The 25,340-nt window shown below is 41.0% G+C and overlaps 1 protein-coding gene and 1 long non-coding RNA gene across 3 annotated transcripts in view; one reads left to right on the top strand and one right to left on the bottom strand.

Annotated features, from left to right (window-relative positions):
- Window positions 1–4,705: 4,705 nt before the first annotated feature.
- Window positions 4,706–6,689, bottom strand: LOC148595169 (uncharacterized). The gene is made up of 2 exons (XR_015913218.1): window positions 6,645–6,689; window positions 4,706–5,185 (listed from the first exon to the last, which is right to left on the bottom strand). It is a non-coding gene; the product is annotated as an uncharacterized LOC148595169 (long non-coding RNA).
- GBE1 (1,4-alpha-glucan branching enzyme 1) overlaps window positions 6,567–25,340 on the top strand; it is a 140,458-nt gene continuing 121,684 nt past the window's right edge. For both annotated transcript variants that reach the window (XM_088522067.1, XM_088522068.1), the window contains exon 1: window positions 6,567–6,676. In XM_088522067.1, coding sequence (XP_088378193.1) covers window positions 6,576–6,676 — 101 coding nt within the window. In that variant the 5' untranslated portion in view covers window positions 6,567–6,575. The remainder of the gene's footprint in view (window positions 6,677–25,340) is intronic.

Genomic DNA, 25,340 nt, shown 5'->3' with positions numbered 1-25,340 from the left:
TACAGTTACAGGAACCTAAGCTTAGCTTTACATACTACAGTAATTTTTAGCAGTTTTGATGATTGTGCAGTGGTTGTACAAGAAGAATCGAAGACTGCCTCAGATCTTTAGGGGTTATCATCAGACACCTAGACAGAGAAAATGACTGTCTTCAAGAGCTGTTACTTGGCCCTGGTGAAAAGCCCTGAATCACAAAAGCATCTGCAACAGCTTTGCTGGACTCATGGAATGATTAGCCTGTAGTTAGCAGACTACCAAAAGGACAAACATGGCTGGTAAGTGTGATTTTTGCCACTGCTAGTACAGGCAGTAGGCCTGTAGAACAGGGTCTTAGGACCTGCTTGAACTGAGTTTGGTGCAATTCATTTCTAGTGGCTGACTATTGCTGAAGGTCCGTGAGGGCACCTGGGATAAGGCCCTGACACCTGCTGTGTAGTTCCTGTGTGACGAACAACTTCCTTAACGTTGTTGAAGGCGTTGTTCAGATGTCAGCTGAGCACCTGAGGAACTGGGAAGAAGAGCATGCCCTCTTCCTCAGCATTCATAGCACTTGCAGGCAGCGGGGCTGATGCCCTATCACAACATGAGCCCTTCCCTCATCTGCTGGAAGACCTAAATCGTCACTGTAGAACCCAGAAGCACGCTGGAAAGGTGAGCACAACATTAAGTGGAAAGAGGCAGATACTGGGTAGTTTTTGTGTAACAATTTTAACTACATTATTAATGCTTTTTCTCTGCATTAATTAATTTGGACCATTAGATTGTTAAAAACATTTCCTGGTCTAATGGCAGACTCGTAGTTCCACACATATGGTTCTCCTGTGCCAATAAAAAGATCTTAAGTGTAAGACTGAAGGATGTCGTTCCCTTGCCCCCCTTTCTGCTCACCCAGAATACCCCTGGTGGTGACTGACAGCCAAGTCATTGAACGGATACTGATGTTTGGCTGTAAAGAATTAAGCCACAAGTAATCACTGCAATAGAGACAACATCCAGCATTTGGGACTTTAAGTCTGTACTTCCCCCACACAATTTGCACAGCATTCATTTGCTTTTACCATGGTGAACTTGGTATATATGGAATCTTAAATCCTTCTTAAATCCTGCAATGCAATTTAGTTGGTTTAGTTGGTTCTTTTTTTTTTTTTTTTTAAGACTAAAATAGTTATACAAATTAGTTATACAAATATTAATGAACTGACAGAGCTGCCACAGCATTAGCAATATGCAACTCCTCCTTTTCTTCCTGCCTCCCTTGACCTTTGTGAGGATTAGCTGTGTCACCATCTGAGCGGATAACTGCAACCTTCCTTTCTCTCCCGAGCGCAAGGCCAGATGGCCAAACTTTCCACAGTGTGTTAGGGAGCAATGAGACACTATGCAACTAGCTACTACTATCTTCAGTAGAGCTCCAAGGGAAGACAACTCCTTAGGGATTTTAGGAAAGACCTGGCAATTAACACTGAAAGCATGAAACACTGCTGATGAAGCCACAGTGCTTCTTTCTTAATTATAAGTGTATTCAATATAAACCACTGAATATTTGGGAAGTATTAATAACCTGTTTGCTTAATAATAATCACTTGTTACAGAAACCAAAGGCAATAATTGCAGGAATGTTTCTCTGGAACAATTATATTGTATAACTCAGGCTCCTGACTTTCCTAAATGTTACAGACAAATACACACTGATAAGACAGAGAGGTGACATTTACTAAATATTTAGGGTATGACATTAAGGAGAAATCCCCAAATATTTGCTCTTCTTCCAATACATATTCATATAAGAAAATGCCAGAAACTGGCAGTTAGATAAAGTAATGAAAGTACTACTAGCAGTAACAGCTTTTGAAAAATGTAGCAAGCATAAACAGAACAGACTCTGCATCCAGTCCAAAAATGTTATGATACTCCTCAAGGTTTACTGTACTTTTATATCTGTGGAGTTTTTCCAACCTATTTGAAGCTAATGTTTCTGCTAAATCATTTTTTTTTCTTTTAGCAAGTTTTATAGATTACTGTAGAAAGTTTTATAACACATATTATTGTTCTAGACATGTTGATTTTTTAAATTGGCATCACACTTTGAAGTGTATTGATAACCATGTAAACAACTATGAAAGAGATTTACATTTCTGTGATACTCTGTTAGACAAGATAACACCACCAAATCATAATAATACTGCAATAATGTGAAAGCAAGAAGCGCCATTAGCTATGACTTCCATATAGTTGCAATGTGTTTTCATTTTGTTTCCCAGGGTAAGTGCAAATGACATTCCCATCAAGCACATTTAGTGCAATCTGACAGCCCAGAAATGGGCTTTTTAGTATCACAGATTGCACATGCGTTTGATCTTTAAAGATATGTGTTGTTATCTAAAGCTCTTAATACCTTAACAAGGCACAAACAGGACGTAAAAGACAACCTCAATGAATATTCTACTTTTCTTCGAAACAAACAAAACCAAAACAAAACACAAACTCACCCAATACCGCCATTTTAATTATGGTTCTGTGTTACACACTGGGGATCTACTGTGAAGCATTGCCCATTCCACCCTCTCCCTCTGCCTCGTGTTTCTCCATAGGGCCCTGGAGAATCCAAAATGAAGGATAAGTAGATGGTTTAACCCCTATTACTACTCAGTGCTTGACTTGCCTGCTAAGACTATCAAGAGCAGTGATAATTTGGAAGTTAACAGAATTATATATTCATATACATATATTTATAATAGAGAAATTTGTATTGGATCTGAGTCAAGATTGAACACTTAATTTCTTACAGATGCTTGAATAAATAATAGGGGGTAATTGTGGTTAGCAAATGTGGCAGAATAAGATAGTTTTGTTTCAAATTTTGAACTCAGCTTTGTAGGTATATTTATAAAGTTATATATATGTGTCTATATACAGATATAAACCTGCCTAAACGTAGGAAAATTACATACCAAAACATACTCAGATGTCTATCTGACACTATCTAAAGGACACAGCAAAGCCTTCAAGAACCCTTCAACTGGAAGTGTGAAACCTGAATATCTCTGAACAGCTGCTTCTTTACACTGAAATTTTTTTATTTATAGCTCCTCTTGTGGAGACCCATACAGGCCTCAGGATATAGCTAATGTGTTCAAAGTCTTTTAGACATGAAATACTTGTTGTTCATAGGATATGAAAGATGCAAGGGCAATTAAAAAAAATCCATTTCCTTGCACACAAGCAAACAAAGTGGTCTAACCATATTCATATGTGAAAAGGCTTTTGTGAAAAGGGAACTGAGAAGTATTCTGCCAGCATTGAAATGATGACAAATCTTGGATAGAGCCTTTAAGAACTGAATTCAGAGAGAAGAAGGGCATGTCTCTGGATTTCTTACTTTGGGAGAACAGTAACTATTGGAGGTTCTCAACAGTAGACTTGAAAAGTATTTTTATATCTTTGGTACCTGCCACCTCTTCTCCATAGATTAAAAGTTCAGACTGCTCACAGCTAAAATAAGAGTACGACTAACGGAATAGGGCTGTGTTTCTTGTTTATTTTGGGAGCATGCCCTAGCATCCAGGTATGAGATCTTACAATACTCCATGCTGTCTATACTGCAATAAAAAGTGGGTGCACGTCATGCTTGTCCACTGCACCTTCTCTCCACAAACTGCAGCAAATTCCCAGCAAACTCTCATCACCCTCCTGTTAGGGCAATCTGAGAGCCAGGATGGATGGGCACTCACTGCAGTTGCCTGTCTCACAGCAGTGGGACTTGGGAGGTCTGGGAATTAGCACCAGCATGTGACATCTGCAGTGCAGAACGTGGATGACTGATGAGTTGGGGAGCACGTTACGGAGCTAGGCAAGGAGCAGGGAGTGGGGCTGCTCAGAGCCGCGTGGTTTACAGGCAGCTGGAGCTCAGCTACTCAGCTCACTCTGTGTACAACAGGCTAAGGAGCACACAGATGGATCTGGCTGATACTGCGCAGCCAGATACTGCTCATTAGGGACAAATCAGAACCTGTACCTTAATGAGAAAGGATTTCTTTCCTAACAGAGTTCCTACAGTTTAGCATCTCTGTCATCTTGTCCAAAATGACAGTAAAACACTAGCAAATAAGAATAGATGTATTGTATGAAATGAGTATTTAGTTTTCTTTATAACCAAGCCTTTGGAGATCTTGAATATTCATTAATGTAAAACTTTGATTTCTGCTTGAACTTTGCGTATTTTAAAAAAGCTCTCAACTTAATTTGAAACTGATGTTACAGCAATTGCAACTTTATTGTTACAATAAACATACATACATAGCAATTGTATAGCACTGCTATGCAACATAACATTTAAAGCTTACATAACTGAACCATGAATATCCTTTGAAAGACTAGAGTAGATTAATACCCTTCAACCTCTGTAGACACTGGATGCCAGGGACAAGGTATAATACCACTTCTGTATGCCCTGTTCTCGTGCCCCAAAAGAGCACATATGACTACCCATCCACTTCTTCCTATTTCTACAGTCAACAGCATCTGCCACCTTTGTATCAATCAGTGACAAATGCACAAAGCAGCATTCTGCTGTTGGGACAATATTCCACGTTTGAACTGCCGTTTTTGCCTTCAAACAGCAGACTCAAGGACAGTAGCCTCAAAGACAGATTTGGCCTTTGGGGCTCAACTGGATCATGTTGCAGTAGATGATCACAATAATACATGCCTTAGGATCTTTGAGTTACTTTTGACAAGCCAGGCAGCTAAAATCATGCCCAAGCTGTATGTAGGAACATGAATGGATACAAATGTTATGGTTATCAATTTCCCAAGTCTCGGAGTATCAAATACAGCATTTGGGTTCATTGAACTTCTTAAAGTTCAAGGTTCTTGGATATGAAGCCAGACACTTGGTCATTTCTACATGAAACCTTCCAAATGAAAAGACTTTTGGTTCAGAAGTGCTCCCTGTCTTCAAGGAGCTAAAAAGTCACACCTGTGCTCTTGCTGTTCAAACAAATTGCTAACACTGATTTATAAATCCTTCTCTTGTGTTTATACCAAACAGCTAATAACAGTGCTGTGAACTGCTTGAGAATGAAGCTTCTCTTTCCTATTCTAGTGAATTCAAAGACTGCAGGAACTGCCTTCCTCCTTGCACTTCACCAGCAGGCAACCTCTCCATTACAGAACAGCTGGAAGCCTGAAAGCAGAAGCACAGGTAAAATGTAAACTATTGTGAAAAGCAAGTTCCTGGCTCTTGATAAACAGCTGGAATTTCTCTCCTTTCAACTTGCTAAAGCAGTCAACTGTGAGAATGACAGTGATGCATTTGAAAAAGAACACGTGATGTGCAAATTAAGATGTGAGAAACAGGAAGAGAGTTATGAAGCTTCGATTTAACAAACACCCAGGAATCACTATTATACCGACTGTTTTGAGAAGCACAAGTAATAACAAAAAAGACACAGATTTTCAGTCTCCTTCTGCTGGGACAAGTTCCGTAACAGTACTTTCTAATCACTCTTCCAGAAAATACAATTTACATATCATAAAGGACAAAACTACATAGATTTTTTTTTTCTTCCTTTTTTTTTTAATGTGTAAAGTTCTGAATTACTGAGAGGAGTAAAATATATTAAATATAATTACAGAAAATGTTATTGTAGCCAATTTTAGGTAAAGTTAGAAATGTTCTGCTAATTTTAATTAGCTACTGTTAGTTATCAGTTAGACAGCGAGGAGGAAGCTGAAAAAAGAAATAAAAAACAAAAACAACACAGTTCAGCAGAAGCCAAGATAGGAGAGAGAATTATCAAACCGAAGGCAATGATCTAATCCATGGCTTTGAAAGAAGTGTATATATAAAGGCCCACACTTTACATGCCAAAACAAAACAAAAATTGCCAGGCCTTGCAAAAAAAAAAAAAAAAAAAAAAAAAGTGCCTAGAGGTGTGCTCAGGGCAGCGATGTGGTCAGGGTAGTGCGTAACTGTCTTGGACAGTATGCAGCCCACCCAAACAACACGGCACACTGATACTAGGGTAAAGTCCATCCTACCTGATGTTGAGGTCACGGTGCTATTACAACCTATCCATGCATTTAGAGCTGCATTAGGATCAGCGGAGTGCAGCTTACTTTGTCTAGGATTCCTGCCATGTCATGTTTTGGTGCAAAAATAAACAAATAAATAAATAAATAAGCAAAAAGGGACATCAAAAAGGGAAAGGCGAAACAAACTCGGGACAGGAGCCCCTGCCCCCGGCCGCCTCCGCGCTCCCGCGGGCGCTGCTCCGTCTCGGAGGCCGCACGGCAGCCCCTGGGCCGCTCCCCCGGGGACGGCGCCGCGGCGCGGCCAGCGGGCCGCCCGTCGAGGCCATTTTGGGGCTCCCTCCGCAGCCCCCGTGGGGCGGGAGGCGCCGCCCGGCCGAGCCCGGGGGCCGCGGGAGGCGGAGGCGGCCCCGGGCGGAGGGCGGCGCCGGGCCGGGCCGCAGGAGGCAGCGGGTGAGCCCTGGCGCTCCCTGCCGCGCCGCGACCCCCCTGCCCTCCCGGGGTATAAAGAGGCCGCACGGGCGCGTGGCGCGGAGGGCAAAATGGCGGCCAGCACCGCGCCGGGTCCGCCGGCGCCGCAGCTGCCGCGGCTGCTGGAGCGGGACCCCTACCTGGCGCCCTTCGAGCAGGACTTCCAGCGCAGGTACCGCCCGCCGCCTGGCCGGCCGTGCCCATGCCCGCGCCGGCCCCGACCCCGGCGAGCGCAGGCCCAGCGCCGCCTCGGAGGGATGTCGGGCCGCGCAGCGGCGGCGCCTGCTGTGCCCGCCCCGTGCGGGGGACGCGCCGCTTCCTGCCGCGGCCCCGGCGAGGGGCGCCCCGGCCCGGCCTGGGCGCCGGTGGGAGCGGAGCGGGGAGGCCGCGGGGCCGCTTCTCGCTGCCGCAGCGGCGGCGCCGCCTTCCCCGCGGGAGGAGCCGTCGCCGCACGGGGACGCGCTGCTGCCGCCACCGCCGCGGGGTCTCGGAGCTGCCCCGTCCCGCGGGGGCGCCGGGGCCGTGACCCCCTATGGCGGCTTTGCGGCCGGCTGCGCTACCCTGCTAGAGAGCTGTCCCCGAGTATATTGCTGTGGGGAGGAGGAGGAGAGCTGCGGTGTATTTATCTACGTATTTCCCTCTCTCCTCTGAGATCTGAGATCTTCCTGAATTTCGAGTCTGTTTGTCAAAGTCGACAAAGTCACTTTTTCTTTTTTTTTTTTTTTTTTTTTTTTCCTTCCCCTCAAGTTGTTCGGAACATCCCTCTCTTCGCGGTGGGAGAGTCATCCCTCTGGCAGGGGCTCGCGGCGCGGGCGGTGGTGGTTACCCCTCCCGCAGGGCAGGGGCTGTGCAGCCCCTAACGGATTTAACTGACCGTTAAACTGCCCTTGCGGAGCAAAGCAGTTTCCAAGGCAAATCCTTCCAAGGATTTAAAGAAAAAGAAGAAGAAAAAAAAAACCCTTAAAATTTTAATAGAGATTTAGATATGTTTTTTTAATGATGCAGGTTTATATAAAACTTCATAACCAGCCTTATAATAGGACAAAAGTATACTACTGACCAGTGTTTTGTGTCCCCAAACTTTGGAAAGTTTGTACACGTGGGAGGGTGGAAAGAAGGAAAGTTGCATTTTTCAAGGATTTGGTAGCTTTTTCCTGCTGTATTAAAAATAGCACAGAGAATCTGTGTTACTAGGTGTCTTGTTGGGCTCTGGCAGAGAGTAGTGGGAAGGCTACATGCAGCTTGAAAAATGGGATTAAGAATTAGATAAACTATTAGGTTGACTTGAAGAGCTTTTTCTCAAACTTTAATCTCTTAACAAGAGAGTAATTGAATGTTTTTAAACCATGTTTCCTGGCAAGCATTACCATGGTAATGTGTGCAGTGCTGTAAGACACCTAATTCTTACAATAGACTGCCATTATATAGGAAGCAGAGAGTAGGAGGACTCATCTCTCAAGTCCATGATTTAACATGTTTTTTTTTGTGTGTGTGTCTGTGTGTGTAGTCACTTCAAATCCTGTGGGCTCCAAGCTGGTGACTTTTTAGAAAATTACTGTGGAAATATGTATGCTAATAACCTTAACAAAAAGGAAGGGAAAAGCGAACTTGCTTTGACAGCTTGTAGTGAGATGAATGTCTTATTCCAAGACCAAACAGCAAATCTGCCCACACTGATGTGCCTAGGGAAAAGAGCAAAAGGAGAGGCCCGTTGGTATCTCCGCATAAGACTCTTCCCAGCTTCAAAGAACTTTCAAGAGCTTTATTTCATAACTCTAGATGGATTTTCTTAATTTGTTATTTTTGTGAGCTGTGCTCAGGAGAAGGGAGGTCTGGAGTCTAATTGCTTCACCTGTGAATAACATTTTATTATCATTATTATTATTTTATTTTTTTGAACTGCTGGTCTTCTGGTCTCATTTGTTAGTCTCAAATTCTTGTCCTGGAAGAAGTGGTGAATCATTCTGCTCACCTTGTTGGTAAAATCCCCAGTGGTACAGAGTGTTTAAGATCTTTTGTTACACTGTGATTTTTCTGCTTGCATTTAATGTAATAATGTAAAAGCATCCCACATGTCTTTGGTTAACTTTGCTATATTTTCCGTGTCTTTCTTAGCTCCTTTTCAGATGGGAATTAGAACTGAAAACCTTTAGCCTTTGAGTTGATTACCTTAGGGATTAATATAGCCATATAATAGTGTTGGTGCTATTATTACTAATGCTTCAGGCAAAAGCATGAAGCAAACTAAAACCTTTGGAACGCCAACTGTATCAAAGTTGCACATGTTAATGCAACAAAACTGAATCAGTAAATATGAAATTATTTTAAAGCGTGCTTTGAGATTTTATGTATAAGCAATCATTTATTTGTGGGGGCTGATTAAGCGACCAGTTGAATTGGATGCATCCCACGCATCGTGTAGGAAAGGCTGTGTTGAAGCCATGGAAATGCACTGTTGAGCGGATCTGTGTATTATTCTTTGTCACCATGGCCACATGAGCGTAATGAGGCCTGGAGGAAGAACTCAGCATATATGTGGTATTAGCAATTTTTTTGACCTCTCTAAGAGTTGGAAAACTGGCTCCAGGAGAAACTTAACTGTTCTGTGGTTGAGTGTTAAAGATGTTTTCATCACTCCTACAGATAAAGCTGGCCATGAGCATTAGTCTCTCTGTACCTTTGCTCCTGACATCCCTCCTGCTTCCCCTCGCTGCCCCAACAAAAAAGGGAAAATAAATAAATGCCTTTTTGGTAACTTAAATAGCTTAAAAATGCCTTGTGCAAGAACTTTTCTTTTTAAATAGCCTTTCATTTGTCTTGCTTAATATCAGTGAAGAACACTGAAGAACAGAGAGGAAATGGAAATTCAAGCTCTATTCCTGGCTGTGACATTAGCTCAGCAACTTGACTCACCCTTTGGGCTTAAATCTGTTTGTTCCTTTACCTATTGCATCATATTTGCAAGATGAAACTATTGCTAGTGGAAAACTTTGTAAGAAACTGTTATACCATGCACAGTGAATTTTGTTCTGGTGAAACCTAAATTATCTTTTGGGATTTTATTTGGTTACTAGTCTTCAGAGGAGAATCTTGCTAGTAATGTAATATTTTGGATCAATTGTTGTCTTGCTAAATAAACATAAAAGCCAAAAGATTGTTCCAGGGAGTTAGTTTGAATGGTTAAAACCTAAAACAAGCCCTGAGGAAGACTGTTTTCATTCACCTCCATTTCTTCAGCAGACTGGCCTGTCTGGTTGGAACAAGGAAACTTGCTGGCATTATTTCCCCCCCTCTTTCCTCCCAGCAATCAATCCTGTTGATCAGGAATGAGGACCCTAAAGGGGTGATTTTAGAAACTTACATTCAAGGAATAATTTAGGTTGGAAGGGACCTCTGTAGGTCAGTTGGTCTATTACTCTATTTAAAGTAGGGCCATATGTGATGCTGGGTCAGGCTGCAGAGGACCCTCCTGGGTGGTTTGGAGGGTGATGCTGCCACAGCCTTCTTAGCCAGCATGTTCCTGTGTTTGGCCAACCTCACTGCATTTTTTTTTTTCTTTTCTATGTGTACCTTGGAGAAAAGCCTGGGTTATTTCTATGCTTTCAGGCTTTCTCCTTTTGCCTAGCTTCACCTTCCCTCCTCTGCTCCAAATCCCATTCAGTAGGTTAAGACAGTAATTATTTTCCCTGCCCTTCGCTCATGCAGACTTAGCTTTTTTTTTTTTTTTTTTTTTTTTTTTTTTCTTCCCCTCTCCTCTTCTCCAGGTTGAAAACAAACAAACAAAACCACACAAACCCAGCCCTCTCAGGCTTTCTGCTTATGTCACTGATGGCAGAAGACAGTGTAGGATTAAGAGACTCGTGTTGGCTAGAAGCCTTCGCTTGCCCTTACGTACCTGTTCGCTGAGCAGGTGCGAGTCTCTCTCACTGGTGTTTGTGTCCTGCCTTCCATCTCTTCTGCGCTTTGCTCTATCCCACCAGCCCCAAAAGGTGGCCATGTGCCAGTCAGCCCGATACCCTATTCTTTTCATGTTTTTCTATTTTTTTTTCCTTTTATTCTGTGGGAGGAGTGTTGGAGGACAGACAGACTGTTTGCACCAGGCTGGATTTTACCATGTAATCAGATTATATGGGTTCACTGAAAGTGAATTAGCAGATTCTTAGATAAAAGGAATTGGCATGTTGTCTGAAACTAATAATTCTCCTTTCGGCTTCAAGGACTGTCCTTTAAAGCCATAAGACTAACCTTCTTTTAGAGTAAAATTTCCTGATTTGGACACCTGTTTTTTTTTTTCTTTCTTTTTCTTTTTTCCTTCTTTTGTACTGAAAAACTAGACCAAGATAGTTAAAACAACAAGAATTATCTGATCTTAATATAGTGCTGTTTTTTTTAACAGCTTTATTTTTAACTGAATATGAATTTGGGGTATGTGCATATATACACCCTCCTAGACAAGTTCAGCTTGGGAAAAGTTAGCTGGTGCTCATGTGACTGTCTCTGTCCATGGTCTTTTGCAGTGGACATAATTGGCTCAGTCCTTATAATGGAGTTATGAGGCTTGTCTTTCTTATTATGGATGGCTTCCAGACTTTGCTTCTTTCAACATGGCCTTTAAAAACAAAAATAAACAAAAGAAAGGACCTATGTCTGGACTTTCATTATTCACTAATAAATAATCAATTAAGTGCTCTCTGCAGCACTTCATCAGAGGTTCATCCTTAAACTGTTGTAGCTTATTCCAGTATGTAGATCTGAACAGAGGGAGCAGGTTCATGTCATTGCAAGGCCACTCTTGATTAACTTTGAAAGGTCATATGATCAGGAGAGGCTTCTGAGGACTGGAAAAACAATCAAGTAAAACCCAACAAATGCTAACCCTGCCTTCAAGAAGGGGGATCCACAGAATGACTACCTGATCAGCCTAATCTTGATCCTTGGAAAGGTGACAGCAACTAATCCTGGAAACCATTTCCAGACATGTGAAGGGGAAGGTGAACAGGACTAGTAGGCATGGATTATGAAGAGGAAATTGTTCTTAATCAACCTGATAATCTTCTATGACGATTCCATCATAGACTGGCTTGGTGGTTTATGGGAGAACAGAGGATTTCCTCCCCCTCCCCCCAACAAGGCTTTTGTTGCTTGTCTCCTTTAACAGCCTCATAGTACAGTCTAGATAAGTGGTCAGTGAGGTGGACTGAAAGTCAGCTGAGTGGCTAGGCTCAGAAGGTAATGATCAGTGTCAAAAACTTCAGGTAAAAACTAGTGGTATCCCCCAGGGGCTGATGTTGGGGCAAATACTGCTTAGTGTCTTCATTAGTGACCTGGATGATGGGCCAGAGTGTGCCCTTAGTAAGTTTGCTGATAATGTAAAACCAGAGGAGTGGTAGATTAAACCAAAGAGTTGTGCTGCCCTTCACAGGAACATTGACAGGCGGGAGAGATGAGCAGAACCACCTCATGAAGTCTGACAAAGGGAAGTGCAGAGTCCTGCAGCTGGGGAGAAATAACACCACACGCTAGTACAGATTGCTGCTGACTGGAAAGCAGCTTTAGAGGGAAGGTCTTGGGGTGGCCAGCAAATGGAGCATGGGTCAACAATGTTCCCTCTTGGCAAAGGAGGCCAGCAGTGTCTTAATTGTACCAAGAAAGGTGTTGCCAGCAGGTCGAGGGATGTGATCCTTCCTCTCTACTCAGTCCTGGTGGGGCTGCATCTGGAGAACTGGATCCAGTGCCGGGCTCTGCAGAAGAAGCCACAACCTCACTGGAGTGAGTATACTGAAGTGATAAAGGACTGGAGCATCTCTGCTATGAAGAGAGACTGTGAGAGCTGGATTGGTCAGCTTGGTGAAGAAAGGCTTAGGGGATCTCAGCAATACTTACAAATATCTGATGGGATGGTATAAAGAAGACAGCTAGATTGTTCTCAGTGGTGCCCAGTGACCTGATGAGAGGCAATGTTCAAAAAATGAAATGCAGGAAATTCACTATGAACTTAGGAAAATATATATATATTTGTGAGGATTGTTGAACACAGGAACATGTTACCTAGAGATGTTGTGGAGTCTCCATCCTATGAGATGATCAGTATCTGCTGACTGGACATGGTCCTGGCTGACCGACTGTAGGTGACCCTGCTTTGTGCAGGGAAGATGGACTAGATGATCTCTAGAGGTGCCTTCCATCCTTAGCTGTTCTACGGTGTGGAGTATCTGTCTTCCCTTCTTAGGGAAGAAAGAAAAAATGATCTGAAATGTCATGCTGGGACCTCCTTAAGTCATGGCCTCAGGGTCTGAGCTACTGTAGTTAAATGGGTGATTAGTGGGAAGGAACAGACTTCTGGTCAAATGCCCTCCTCTGTTCTGTGTCATATGTGGTCATATCATTGCAATTGATGTTCAGGGGAAAGTGAAATGTGTCCCTCACCACGACTGAACCTCAGGTGTCTGGAGGGGTTGTTTGGAGAAGGGAGGGTGGTTCCTTTCACCGTGTGTTTGTAGTGAACCACTCAAATGTAAACTGCTAGAATTGAAACATGAATGTATTAGAGATAGTGTTTGGATGGAATATTACTGCTGTGAATTGTTTGACCATCTGTGATATGTGTTTTCCCTCAAGTGCTGTGTTAACTCTCAAGTGTTATTTAGGCTAAAGACTTGTCTAATTTAGTATGTATTTTTAGTCTTTTGGAACATAATTGGTTCAATTAAAACTATTAATGCCTATGATGTGATTGCATTTTAGGGAGTTAAAAAAATGGTACTGAAAAGTGCTGCATATTAGAGTTTTAAGCTGTTACTATAGGCCTGGCTTACTATATTTTACCAGCCTCTGCGAGTGTCTCAGTAATCTATTAACTGTATACCCCAATTTATTTTTTTAAATTTAGTTTATAGACTGGATGATTAGAATATGCCACTACACAGCTTCAGTCTTTAATCATGATTATAACTTTGTTAGATGTGTCTAGTCCAGCAGTACAAATCAATCTGTAGTAGTCTTTCCTTTTAGATGTGGATTTCAAAGAGAGATTGCTCCTATTCTCCTGAAGTGTCAGTAGGTTTTCTGGTGTTGATAAATTAAAGTGTGTGTCTGTCTAATATATGATGACTACTGCTTTGCTCTGTGGCTGTCTTTATTTTTCCTTCTTGGAGAGCTGCACAGTAGTGGGTGCTTGAAGATTAAGGCTTTGAATATGGAAAAGTATGGAACTGGATGAGGTAGGAGTGGGAAGCCAGCTGTTGAGGTCTGGCAAGGGTAAGAAGTGGGAACCAAATGGAATCCTAGATTTAAGGGATAGGAGAAAGGCTGAAATAAAACCTCTCGTGGAAGTAAGATGACTGGTATGCATCATTTCCACAGAGAGGCATAAAACTAGCTCTGTAAAAGTGCAACATTTGCCTCTTCTGTTTTCTTACAGGCTGTTGTATGGGCTTCTGCATCACAGAAATCTTTAGACTGTTGTGCACGAGTATAAATGAGCCTATCAAGCACAGCACATCACTGATGATCTTAATTTTTAAGCGTCTGAGGGAAATCTGTGGGTGTTCAGCAACCTTAGGTATGTTTATCTCTCAAACTAGCTCTTATCTGTTATACAAATCTGCAATGGAAAAAATTCACTTGCTTTGTCTGCTGCAGAAAGCACTAGTGATCCTGAGTGGGACACAGGTGTGCAGTTCAAAAGATTTTGAAGAAGCTCAGTGGCCTGAAATTTGAAGCATCGAACAGCAGGAATATTAGGTTAATTTAATTAGGATTTTAATGGCTTTGAATAGGTATAACATGGGTCATAGTAATAACAAATTTATTGTGAATCATAGCCACAAATTCAGGTCTTGCTCTCATTGTTTTAAGAGCAAGATTTTAGAGATCCCTGAAGAAATTGCTGTATTAAGATGATGTTAGGAAGAAGTTGATGCCATCAGGCTTGCAACAGGCATAGACACAGTGGTGTCAAGATGCTCAGTCAGTCTATTCTATCCCTTGCTTGTGCCTCTGTTGTGACTACAGAAGCCAGACAGATGTGCTTGGTACAATCAGAGCAACAGGTTTGGTTTGTTGCCTATTTCAGACTGATGATCAAGGGCCAGGCTGCCCATTTGATACCTCCAGACAAAGCTGATGATGCCAGTAACTTCTCCTGTTTTGAGACACTTTATTTCTCTGCTGCCATTCCTTCCCAAACAAACAAAGGCCCAGAATTTACTACCTGCCCATTGGTCACAGTTTTGCTACATGCAAACCCAGCTTAGGTAGCCCCATCAGAAATACGTTGGCAATCTGAGTCTTAGATGTTGTTGCTCAATATGATTATTGAGGTGTTATTGGCCTTGCAAGGCTCTGCTTTTTAAAAGGTCACCGGTACTCCCTTCACTTATTTATCTGTGAAGTTGGGCCATTTCTTGCATAACTCCTCTTAAAGCTATATGTGAAATCCAGCATTTTGTACTGCTATCTCCAAGTTTTGTTAGCTTCTTACCTGCTTGCTCTTATTTCCAACAACTCATGCTCCCCTCCTCCTCTGCCCCAGGTAGTTTTTGATTCTTGTCCAGCTAGCTTCACTTCAGTTGAGGACCTGATATTTTTCCTGTGCCTCTCGCATATTAGAGTGAAATAAAAAATGAACTCTTGGAGTTTTCAGCCACTCTGAAGAATTCACCTGAGAAAATTGGTCTTCCTATAGACCCATTTAAACAGCAGAAATGGAGTGAAAATTTAGTTTCTCCACTGACTTGACTTGACCTTGGATTTTTGTAATGACCTTTCTATGAGGAATGGGAATAGGGGAGTAGACTTGGAAGTACATACGCTTGTGCACCCACCCACAAACGTGGGCGGGGGTGGGAGGAAGATTGGGGTAGTACTAGATTATTTCTCCTCTGCAGAAATTCAGCCTTCCCTGGCTTGGGTACTTTTCTTGTCCCTGTTCTTGTTTGCAGAGGCAATTGCTTGGTGGTGTCTCTCCAAGCTAATGGGTCTATCCTTAAGCATAAGCTACAGTGTGTGTTAGCTTTTCCGTGAAGCTTGGATTATGGCCTTGACATAAGCAGTGACGCTGCTGCTGTTTCAGGACTCTGGTGTTACAGTAGCAGTGAGGAAATACCTGCATAGCCCACATGCACCTTGTGTCTGCATTATATAGTTTTAGTTCAGATTAACAAGACTGAAGCAGACGTTAAGATGATGGTTTTAATAGCTGCTGATCTTGCAAAAAAGGCAGGAAAGGATTAGGATATAGATATTAAAATTTCTGTTAGTAAGGGAGTTGCCTCTGAATTTCAGCAACTATTTAAAATGAAGTGCTATCTCAAATTTTGATTTGGAAATTTCTCTAGTTATACTGTGTAGAGTTATCATGTTTGGGGCAGTTGGGTGGAATATGAGCTAAAAATACCCAGTGTTTTAAAACAACAGTCTGTGTGAACAGGAATCTAGTTACTGTCTGCTTGCAGTAGTGAGGAGAAACTTTGTCTTACTGAATTCTTTAAATTCCAGTATTTATGCCTGATTCTTGACTACTGTCAAGCTGTAATGGAGGCATTCTTATTCTGCAGGACTTTCTAAAACTGACATCCTATCTCATGGATGCTTTTCTCCCACCCTTCAATATCAATATTTATGTATACCTACTTCGCTTTTCTGTCTCACTGTTACCCTCTACTTACTCTCACTATGCCTTCTAATTCCAGCTGCTCCTTCATCTTCTGCCTTTCCACAAAAAAGGCTCCTGTTCAGTTGGGCAGTGTCAGAGATCTAAAACCTCTCTCACTTATCCTTCAGTTTACTTTGTACTTCAGAAGTTTTGTTTCTTCCAGGTTTTCATTATCTTAAAAAGAAAATAGTGTCTTAAGGCAATATGTCAAGTGCAGCAACATAAGATTTTTGTATCTAAAATGTTTAAAACATGAGCTTTCCTCTGAAAGAAAGTATTTTTCTGCAAAAACGTTTTTAGTCATAATAATGTCTGCTTCTTTCCCAATATGTGACAAGTTATTTGATGTTCTTAAAGCACCTCATGTTAGCAAGTTGAAGGCTACTTATTACTGATAATTCCTGGCCATGCTGCAAGGAACAGTCCTCCGAGTTTCTTAGAACAACAAAGTCTGCTTGGCCTTGTGTTGCTGTCGGAAGTCCCTTAGCAGTGAATGTTATCTGGGTATTTTGTGCTTTAAAGTCTTTTATTGTAGGCCATTGATGTACACTCTCAGAAAACATGTCTGAAGATCTGTCTGATGATCCAGGTCAACTAGGTTATTTGAAATATATATTTTTTTCACATAGCTGAACATCTTGAAACTCTGTTCCATTAATCTAGATATTGCTAATGCTAAATTTACTTTACAGTGTTCTCTTAATGTTCTTACAGGTGTTTCTTTTTAAATGGACAGCTCAAATTCTATTGACTGATATTAACAGAAGGTAGTGGTAGCTGTAAAGCTTTTTATTTGACACCCTCCTCCTTTTATAGGTTACCCAAAAGTAAAGCTGGTGGTTGTGGTAGGAGTTTAAAAAAGGGAAGAAAACATGTTTTAGGTAGTACAGGCTTAAAGAATATCAATATTCCTCGCCCTTCCCTTGCCCATCTCTCCAACCCACCAAACAGAAATAACCTTCTTGTTCATTAAAAAAGGCTTTTAGGAATGTGTATAAACTAACACATTAAAAGAGACTTAATTGGTAATGAAGAGTGGCAAAATATTATTGTTAAGGCACACAACCTGACCACATTCATTTTTCTCTTTTACAGTCACATGTTTAGTTTCTAATCTTCATTTATACTTTTTTCCCCTCTTCTAGAGAGGTAGTCTCTTAAGAGAGAGCCTATAGTGGGACAAGAAGTAGGAAGTAAAAATCTAGTGCTGATCAGAAATGAATGGAAATAAATTATTGCAGCTGATGTGGGATGTTTTGTTTTCTGGACCAAGTAATTCATGAGCTAGACATCCCAAGCTAGTCCAGCTGTGGCAACCATGTCTCTGGAGGCAGCTTGCTCTTTTGAGTGCACGGTTCATCCTTGTGAGTTGCTCATAGGCAGTTTGCATATGCTTGCTGGATATGTCACTCCCCATGGTCACACAGGAATGTGATGGCATCAGTGCTATATTTTTGGCTATAGAAAACTTTTAATAGGATGCCTTAGAGAAAAAGGCAGGGGTATGAGAGAGAGTTGTCTAAAAGACTCCTACTTAAAATCATACCGAGTGTGTGTGGTGTGTGTGTGTGTGTGTGTGTGTGTGTGTTTTTTTTTTTTTTTTTTTTAATGAAAATATAGTGTTCTAGCACAACTGTTTGGAAATTGCCCACTTAGGATGAATTCATTATGTGAACATCGGAGCCTAGTAGCATTCCAGCAGTTTTAGGGCATCCTGCTTTGTCTGTAATTGCTATTACAGAAAAAAATGGTTCTCATAAATCCTGCTTTATCTATACTGGCTGTAAGCAGGTGTTTTGGATATTTTAGGCTGTCAAAAATGCCTCTATTTAGGCAAATGACCCTTTAGTCAAAAGACCTTTACTTTTCACATCATTCTGTTCAATACTTGGTGTGTTTCTGTACACAGTATAAATGTTTTTGGTGTGACAGGGATTGGTAAATACCACAACTTGTTGGCCATGAATTAGAGCTGTTTAAATGTAATCCCTTACCTTTATATCATACTTGTTTTTCTGTATCTTTGAGTGAGTAGATTCTTCAGGTATGCCGTTATGCTGCTCTCTCTACAGCATTTTGCTCAGATGTTTTCATGCCAGAAGCAAGACACTAGTACTTCCAACTGTAACAGCAATAGCATGAAATTACCCTGTGGAAAAATCATTACAGAGGAATTAGTCATTGGTTTTAATATGCATTTAGACAGAAAATGCAAGTTTTCACTCTTGAAGTTATGAATCCTTTAGGAGCCAAAGCTTTTGTTCTTTACAAGGCAGTCAATGCCTCTCATCTTTCACAACGTGCCTTGTCACCAGTCTGGCAGATCTGCTGCGCAGGCCCTCTGGTTCAGTTCTGCTATAGATATTCTGGAGCGTTAATTTGATTTAGGTCATTTAGTTTGTTCACTTTGTAAAGGAGTCTTTGCTATTGAGAGTGGTGAACGAAACCAGTGGTGGCTTCTTGGCTGATGTTCAAAGTGTGTCCAATGTATCCTCATACCAAATATGAAGATTACTCCCCAGTGAGACTTCTGCAGAAGTGCTGGTCAAGCACCACGCTCCTCTGGGGAGTTCCTCTTGCGGTTAATGGCAATTGTTGCTCGCTGCCTTGCTGGGGCACCTCTTTCTCAAGAAAGCTGGGGCAGTGTGCCACTTGGGAATACTGGCACCAGAGCTGCCTATCCAGCACTTGGATATCCAGAAGCACCTGGGAAATAGTGCATGGTAGGGCTTTGGCAGGAGCTGGTGGTGAGGTCTAAAGTGTTAGAGCTGTCCTGGTTCTTCCAGGCCTGCCTCTAGTCATTTCTCATCCTGTTTTTCCTTTTTATAGGAAAGGAAGGAACAGAGAAAGCCAAAAAGATGTGTTTTTTCTCTTGTCTGTCTGTCTGAATTAAAAGTATTTTAGGAGACTGCTATAAAGTAGTAGGTGACATGGCAAAAATTCTACATGTTAAATGAGCCAAGCAACTAAAATCGAGTGTCTAAATAAACAAATCATCCTTCTTAGTGGACTGTGAACTCGCAAAATAAAACTTAATCTTTGGAAAGAACATGGGTTATCATATCTTTTCAGTTCCACATGTGGATATATTTTGTATTGAAATATTTCAGTGATAAGCCTGAGCAAATTGGTGATCTGCAGAAGTAAATGATACGTGTCCAGTACTGCTAGTAGTTTTGGCTCCTTGAGCATATTGTGATTTTTTTTCAGTGCCTGCTAGTTTGTGGCCAGGCTTTTTACTTTATTTCAATATATATCTGATATATTTCATAACTTTTTCCTTCCCTTAAGAAAGGGGAAGTGAGTTTAGTAAAGCATGTCTCCCCGCCCCCCCCCCCCCCCCCTTGTTTTAGCTCATTTAAAGTTCATGGTAGTTGTTTCCCCAAAATCTAAGCTATAACTTGTTTCTAACTTGAGAGAGAAAAGCTGCTCTTTCTGTTTGTATGCTGTTTCCTCTATAGCTTTTGGGGAGAACATGTAATGTTGTTTAATAGTTGTTCTTCACGGCTCCTTTGAAGGAGTTCCTAGGTAGTATCCAGCCCCAACCCGTGCTTACTGGCCTGCCCAGCCGTGACTTGGGGAATCCTTGCTCCCAATCTGTGGCACAGTAGTAGGAGTTCACAAATGCACTTAACACTTAACTCTGTAAACATCTCAGAGTGGTTTCTGAGATATTGCTGTCTATCTTTTCACAACACTTGGGAAGTATTTAAGGGGGGAAAAAAATCAGCCTCCTAACATTCTCTTTAAATGGCAGTGAACAGAATTTTAATAGCATTGCTATTGCTGTGTAATTTTAGTGTGATTATAATGATTAGTTCTTTCAGAAAGAAAATATAAACACTGCTAGCAACAAGATTTATTAACCTAACTTTGGGGATTTTCTTTTCAAGTTTTGGGCAGGAAAACATGATTTGTAATTACTTTCTGCTTTTTATTGTAAAACGTGTGTGTGTGTGTGTGTACATGCGGTTACACATCTGACTTTTGGGTACCCCACATAAACACTAATTTAGAGCTTTCGTTAGTGAAGACCCACCATTTCACCAAATTGGCTATGATTAACGTAGATGGTAGAACTTTCTTTGTAAGTTCAAAATACCAGCTATCAACTTGGTTATCTTGCATGATACAATCATGGTGGGAAAGAAGCAGTAGTTTGAGGTCATAATTTTAGTCTGTAAGAACATAATGTATTAAATGTGTGTGGGTGTTTTCTTTTATGTCACTGAGGCAGACCACGGGGGGAAAACTTCAGTATGCAGGAGGAATGCAAGATTGGGGTAAGCTAGAGGGAGCTGCCAAACTGATCTACAAAGAAAAATAATAAATGAACTACCAGACTTAGTCCATAGAGTGGATTTTTCAAATTGCTTACATTTGAAAAAGTTTCAGGTTAAAAAAAAAAAAAAAAAAAAAAAGCGTGTGTGTGTATATATATATATATATATATAGGTTCCTTGCTTCTTAATGTTTGCAGAAGAATTGATCTTTTAATCTGCTTGTTTAAAAACATATATTTTTCTTCAGAGGAAAGCTATCTGCCATTTTCTCTGCCATAATTTTGTAAAAGAAAGTAATGCTCAGAGAGCTGAAGCTGGTCTGGTTGAAGCTGTGGGTAGATTCTGCAGCTGGTCCCAGGAGGAACAGCACAGTTGGTTTGCATATGTGGATCAGTGTATTTTGACTACAATTTATGAATTCTGGGACTGAAATGAAAGGCTTTTTTTAAAAGATTAGGTATCTGAATAGCTCTATTTACCATTCTCAATTTAAATTTTAACAAATTTAAGCTTAAATAGCTTTCTACTGGCTGTGCCACAGCAGTTGTCATCTGACAGGCATGTTGTTGCTATACAATAACAATGACTGGGTTACAAAGATGGTACATTTTGGATGGGATTTCATTTTGGACTCTGAGGTTATGGATTAAGTTTTGTAAGATAACGAGTCATCCAATTGGCAGAGCAACCATTGAAAATGGCGGCTGCTGAGGTTGGTCTGGTGTACAGAAAGTGAATGCCAGTATAACATATTATGAACACTTTTCCAATGTAATATGATGAACACAACTTGTAGGAGGAAAAGGGACTCTTGAGAGCGCAGCCTGTTGTCCAGCGCAGCTGGAACTCACTCTATTCCACTCAAGCTTATAATGGTAATATCTAACTGCACCTTCAATAAGGATTTCAGTAAGGAGCAGACAAAGTGTTGCTCGTGTATAGCATTTGCTAATATGTTAACATTTATAATGCAAACCTTCTTTGGAAGAGCTTTCACATTCTGGAAGTTTACTAACAGCTTCTAGGTTGGTTTGCTTATGTTAGATGTTAGAATACATTGGATGTTGCTGTAAGCGACTGAAGTTCTGAAGTATAAATTCTGGCACCACACATGCAACTTCTGTACACTTGTAAGAAGAAACAGATTGGACTTCATGTACTGGTAACTAAGGGCCATGAATTTCAAGGGCTTTTCTTGATTCACTGTTGACTCTGTCACACAGCTCTCTGCAGTAAAAGCTGTTGGCTGTTTAAGTAATTGTAAAAATGTCAGGGAGATTTCTTCACAGATAGCTTTTCTTTAAATGCTTAACAGGGTTTGTCTATAGTAGCAACATCATTTAGGCCACCCTAAACAAAGAACAGGACAGTGCTCAACTGCAGTGAGTTTGTATTTCTTTGTGTCATTTGCCAGATTAAGTTTCAGTGATGCAGTCTTTGTTTCCTCAAAACAAAGGATGTGCTGAGAAAGTCGAGACTCTTTGTGTTGTCCTTTTTTTTTCTGTTTTCTAACTTGTGATTCTTTTTTGTCATCTTTCCCAGGCTCTATGGGTTGTCTGCCAGGAACTGTAAAAATCCAAAAGCTTGTCTAGGGAGAGCTTTTCAGACTCCCTGGAGCTTTTTTCTGGCGTTCTTTCTTCTAAGACTGATTCTTGATGGGCATCAGACATGATGTTTACCACCCTGGCTTTCTGGAGTGGTTAACACAAACACAGTGCATGTATATTTTTCAGCAGAACTGCCTGATATTAACCCTTGGGGTTTCATAAGTCTCTTGCCATTGTGATGATGACTAGTTGAGAAGGAACAGTAAAGATCAGGAATTGAATGTTTTGCTTCTGGGTGGCATTACTTTTTCTAACCTTCTGAATAGGTGCTAGCAGTTGCATCAGGATGGTAAGGTAGATCAGTGTGTGAATGTGAGAGGAAGGAATATCTTAAAACGCTAAAGGTTTCTAAAGCAACTTGTCTACAGACTTGTTGCAGTCATTGAAGGTTGCTGCTTATTTCCCTTTAGCGTAGAGAAGACTTGTCACTGAGGTAAGGCTTTGGGTTGGGCTAGATGATCTCCAGAGTTTTTTTCTACCTCAACCATTCTCCATGTCTGAGAGCTCCACACTGATGTCAGATCATGTAAAACTTAAGGGGTCAGGAGAATGAAGAAGGCTGAGCTGTTTTTCTGTTCAGGGGTTGACAGTTCTTTTGTCAAAGAAATACTCTGTAAAAAAGCCACAAAAGGATTATGGCTGATTTTTGTAGTGTATTTCATTCTTTGTAACACTGCATCTGAATAAAAATTCAGATGTGTTGCCTGTTAGAAATGCAATTTATTTATCTTTAAAATAGGACAGGTAGTTTTATTTTAATATTAATTGAGGTGTGGTGTGAGTGTGTGTGTGGTTTTTTTTTTTTTTTTTTTTAAATCTCCTCTCTCTCTCTCTCTCCAAATTCTGGTGTCTTAAATGACTTACAGCTTTTATTAAACTTTTTGCAGAATTGACAACCGAAGATTATCAGATTTCAGCTGACAGCAACTGAGTGCTGTAGGCCCCACTGCTTTTCGTCAAGGCGATAGACTTGCTGTGGTTTGCTTTCCTGTACAGAAGCAAAGAGGTATTGTATATACCTCAGAAAATAGGAGTTATCCTATCAGACTTTCACCTGATAATGTACAAATTTAATATTCTCTAAGATGTAGAGAGGCATCTAGAAAATAATACAGTAATGGCGGTGTATATACTTTTTGGCAATGACTGTGTGGATTGTTATTGTAGAAGTTTGGGCTTAAGTTTTTTTTTTTTTTTTTTTTCCTCCTCTCTTCTATTTATATTAATACTTTTTCACTGTAAAGCCGGCATTTTTTTTGTGTGTTCAGATCTTTACAAATGCTCTGCAGCACTTCCTCAATTTGCTCTTTACCTCGGTTATTTCATTTATGCCATCTCCTGCCTGCAGAGCCATTTTTCATCTTCCTTGTAAGCATTCATTAGCTGTGTACTGTTCACAGAGGGAGTAATCCATAGTATGTATTTATTCTGGGTGTGCAAGCCTGCATTTCATATTCTTTGGGGAGTTCAGGGCTCTAAAGGTGATGATAAATCTTTCTTGCACAGAAGTGCAGCACTTCATTAGCTCTTCAGATGTTGGAAGGAAGTTCCCCTTAAAGCATTGATTAGAAAGAAAGAATAAGGTAAAAATGGATGGAAATACAGCAGAGACCTACATACCTGGCAGTCAGAACTGAACTCAGTTCAATCAGAACTGAATTTTTCTGCATGGAATTTATAAGCTGTAATATTTATCGTGGTATGATGTAGCTTAAAGTAAGCTTAAATTCATAACTTCTTAGACTGAAAGTTATTCAAATCAATTGTTAAAATTCGCAATATATTTTGAAATATGTTTTTGCTAATTGGGACACCTCAATCACTTAATCTGCTATGGGGGATGAGGAACTGGAGGGTGCCGTCAGTGTGTCTGGAAGTGGTGGAATAGGACCATACGACTTAGGAATAATGGGGATGATGAGCTAAAATTACAAGTAATTACATAATGTAGCAGCATTTGCTCTTCAGTCTTCAACACTGTTAACAAAGAGATGAATTTGGATATTCGCTGCATGCTAGGTGCAAGGTGCCCTAGTCATTGATTTGTCAGGGGATTCTATCTCTCTTGGGTTATTTTTTCTCCTACTGCTCTCCCCTCCCCTACCCCAAAATGTGAGGGGTGTCAGGAATCCAACCATCAGCAAACACTGGGATTAGAGTTGGTCACTGAGAGGACTTTGCAGTGGATTTTTCTGCATGCCTTTTAAACCTGCTCCCAGCTTTACTCTGGTTTGTGGGAGAGTGGCGGAGAGGAGATCCAAATGATTGCCTTGAATTACTTGGGATAGTTTGTGTACCTTTTGGGTTCAGAGCTTATGTGCTCCCCCCGCAAAAAAAAAAATAGAGGAAAAACCCACTTGGCTTTGCAACAGTAAGTATTGCTCAGAATGTGTTCTTGCATTAAATGTGAAAAGCTCCTGCTACTGATACTTGGTCTAGAAAGGGAGCTAGCTGTCTACCAAGGGGAGAATATGTAGTTCTAGGTTGTAGACTTTGCTTCTGTTTTTTGCTTTAAGAAAAAGCTGCCATATATCACATTCACTTCCACTCAGTAATAGGTATATGTTACTGCCAAAATGGTTATTTTGAAGCTGTTTAACTGTTTTGTGTAATGCCTTAATATGTAAATAATGAATTAATTAAGGAACAGCTTTTCCCTTCACGCTACCTTGAACTTTTAACAGAACAGATTTCATTAGGGCTCATGGTTAGTGTTGTGTGTTGTTGTTGTTGTTGTTTTTATTTCTCCTTAGATCTTGGCTATGTGTGAGCTATTTGTACTGCTGAATACTTAAATTTTATTATGGCCATTTGTCCTTGGTTATGGAACTGTGTGTAGGCAAGAGCCCTATTGTATGAGGATTTCAAAGCTTGGTTTTGTTCCAGAAAGATCTCTTCTGAAAAGCAACACTGTGGGGACAGAGCAAGTTCTGGCTTTGGGTCCCATTTCCTTGGCACTTTTCCTGGGACTGTGGACCATGGCAACCCTGGGAGGCTGGACAGGCATGTTGGCAGTGAAGGGAGCTCTGCTGGGTCCTGCATATTGTCTTTCACCCACCCTTTTGTCTATGTTAAGAGAAATGTGTGGTTTCATTTTTTCCTCCTGTCTCTTTCCAAGAGTGCATTTGTGTGTGGGAACCTTTGGTGAAAGCTGTTGTTCAGAGCACTTGGGCTGGCTTCCCTGGTTTGTGGGACTCCAGCAGGAGTTTTGTGCATTGACTCTGCACTGTTAGCTTGTTGGTTTGTATAATTGAGCAACCACACTTGTTCTGTCTCAACATCAGAACTGAC

Source organism: Tinamus guttatus, unplaced genomic scaffold, assembly GCF_059628265.1.
Source record: "Tinamus guttatus ecotype Peru unplaced genomic scaffold, ASM5962826v1 Tinamus_guttatus_pri_ptg000145l, whole genome shotgun sequence".
Classification (NCBI taxonomy): domain Eukaryota; kingdom Metazoa; phylum Chordata; class Aves; order Tinamiformes; family Tinamidae; genus Tinamus; species Tinamus guttatus.
The sequence above is the reverse complement of the archived record's forward strand: the minus strand, read 5'-3'. Positions and strand labels throughout refer to the sequence as shown.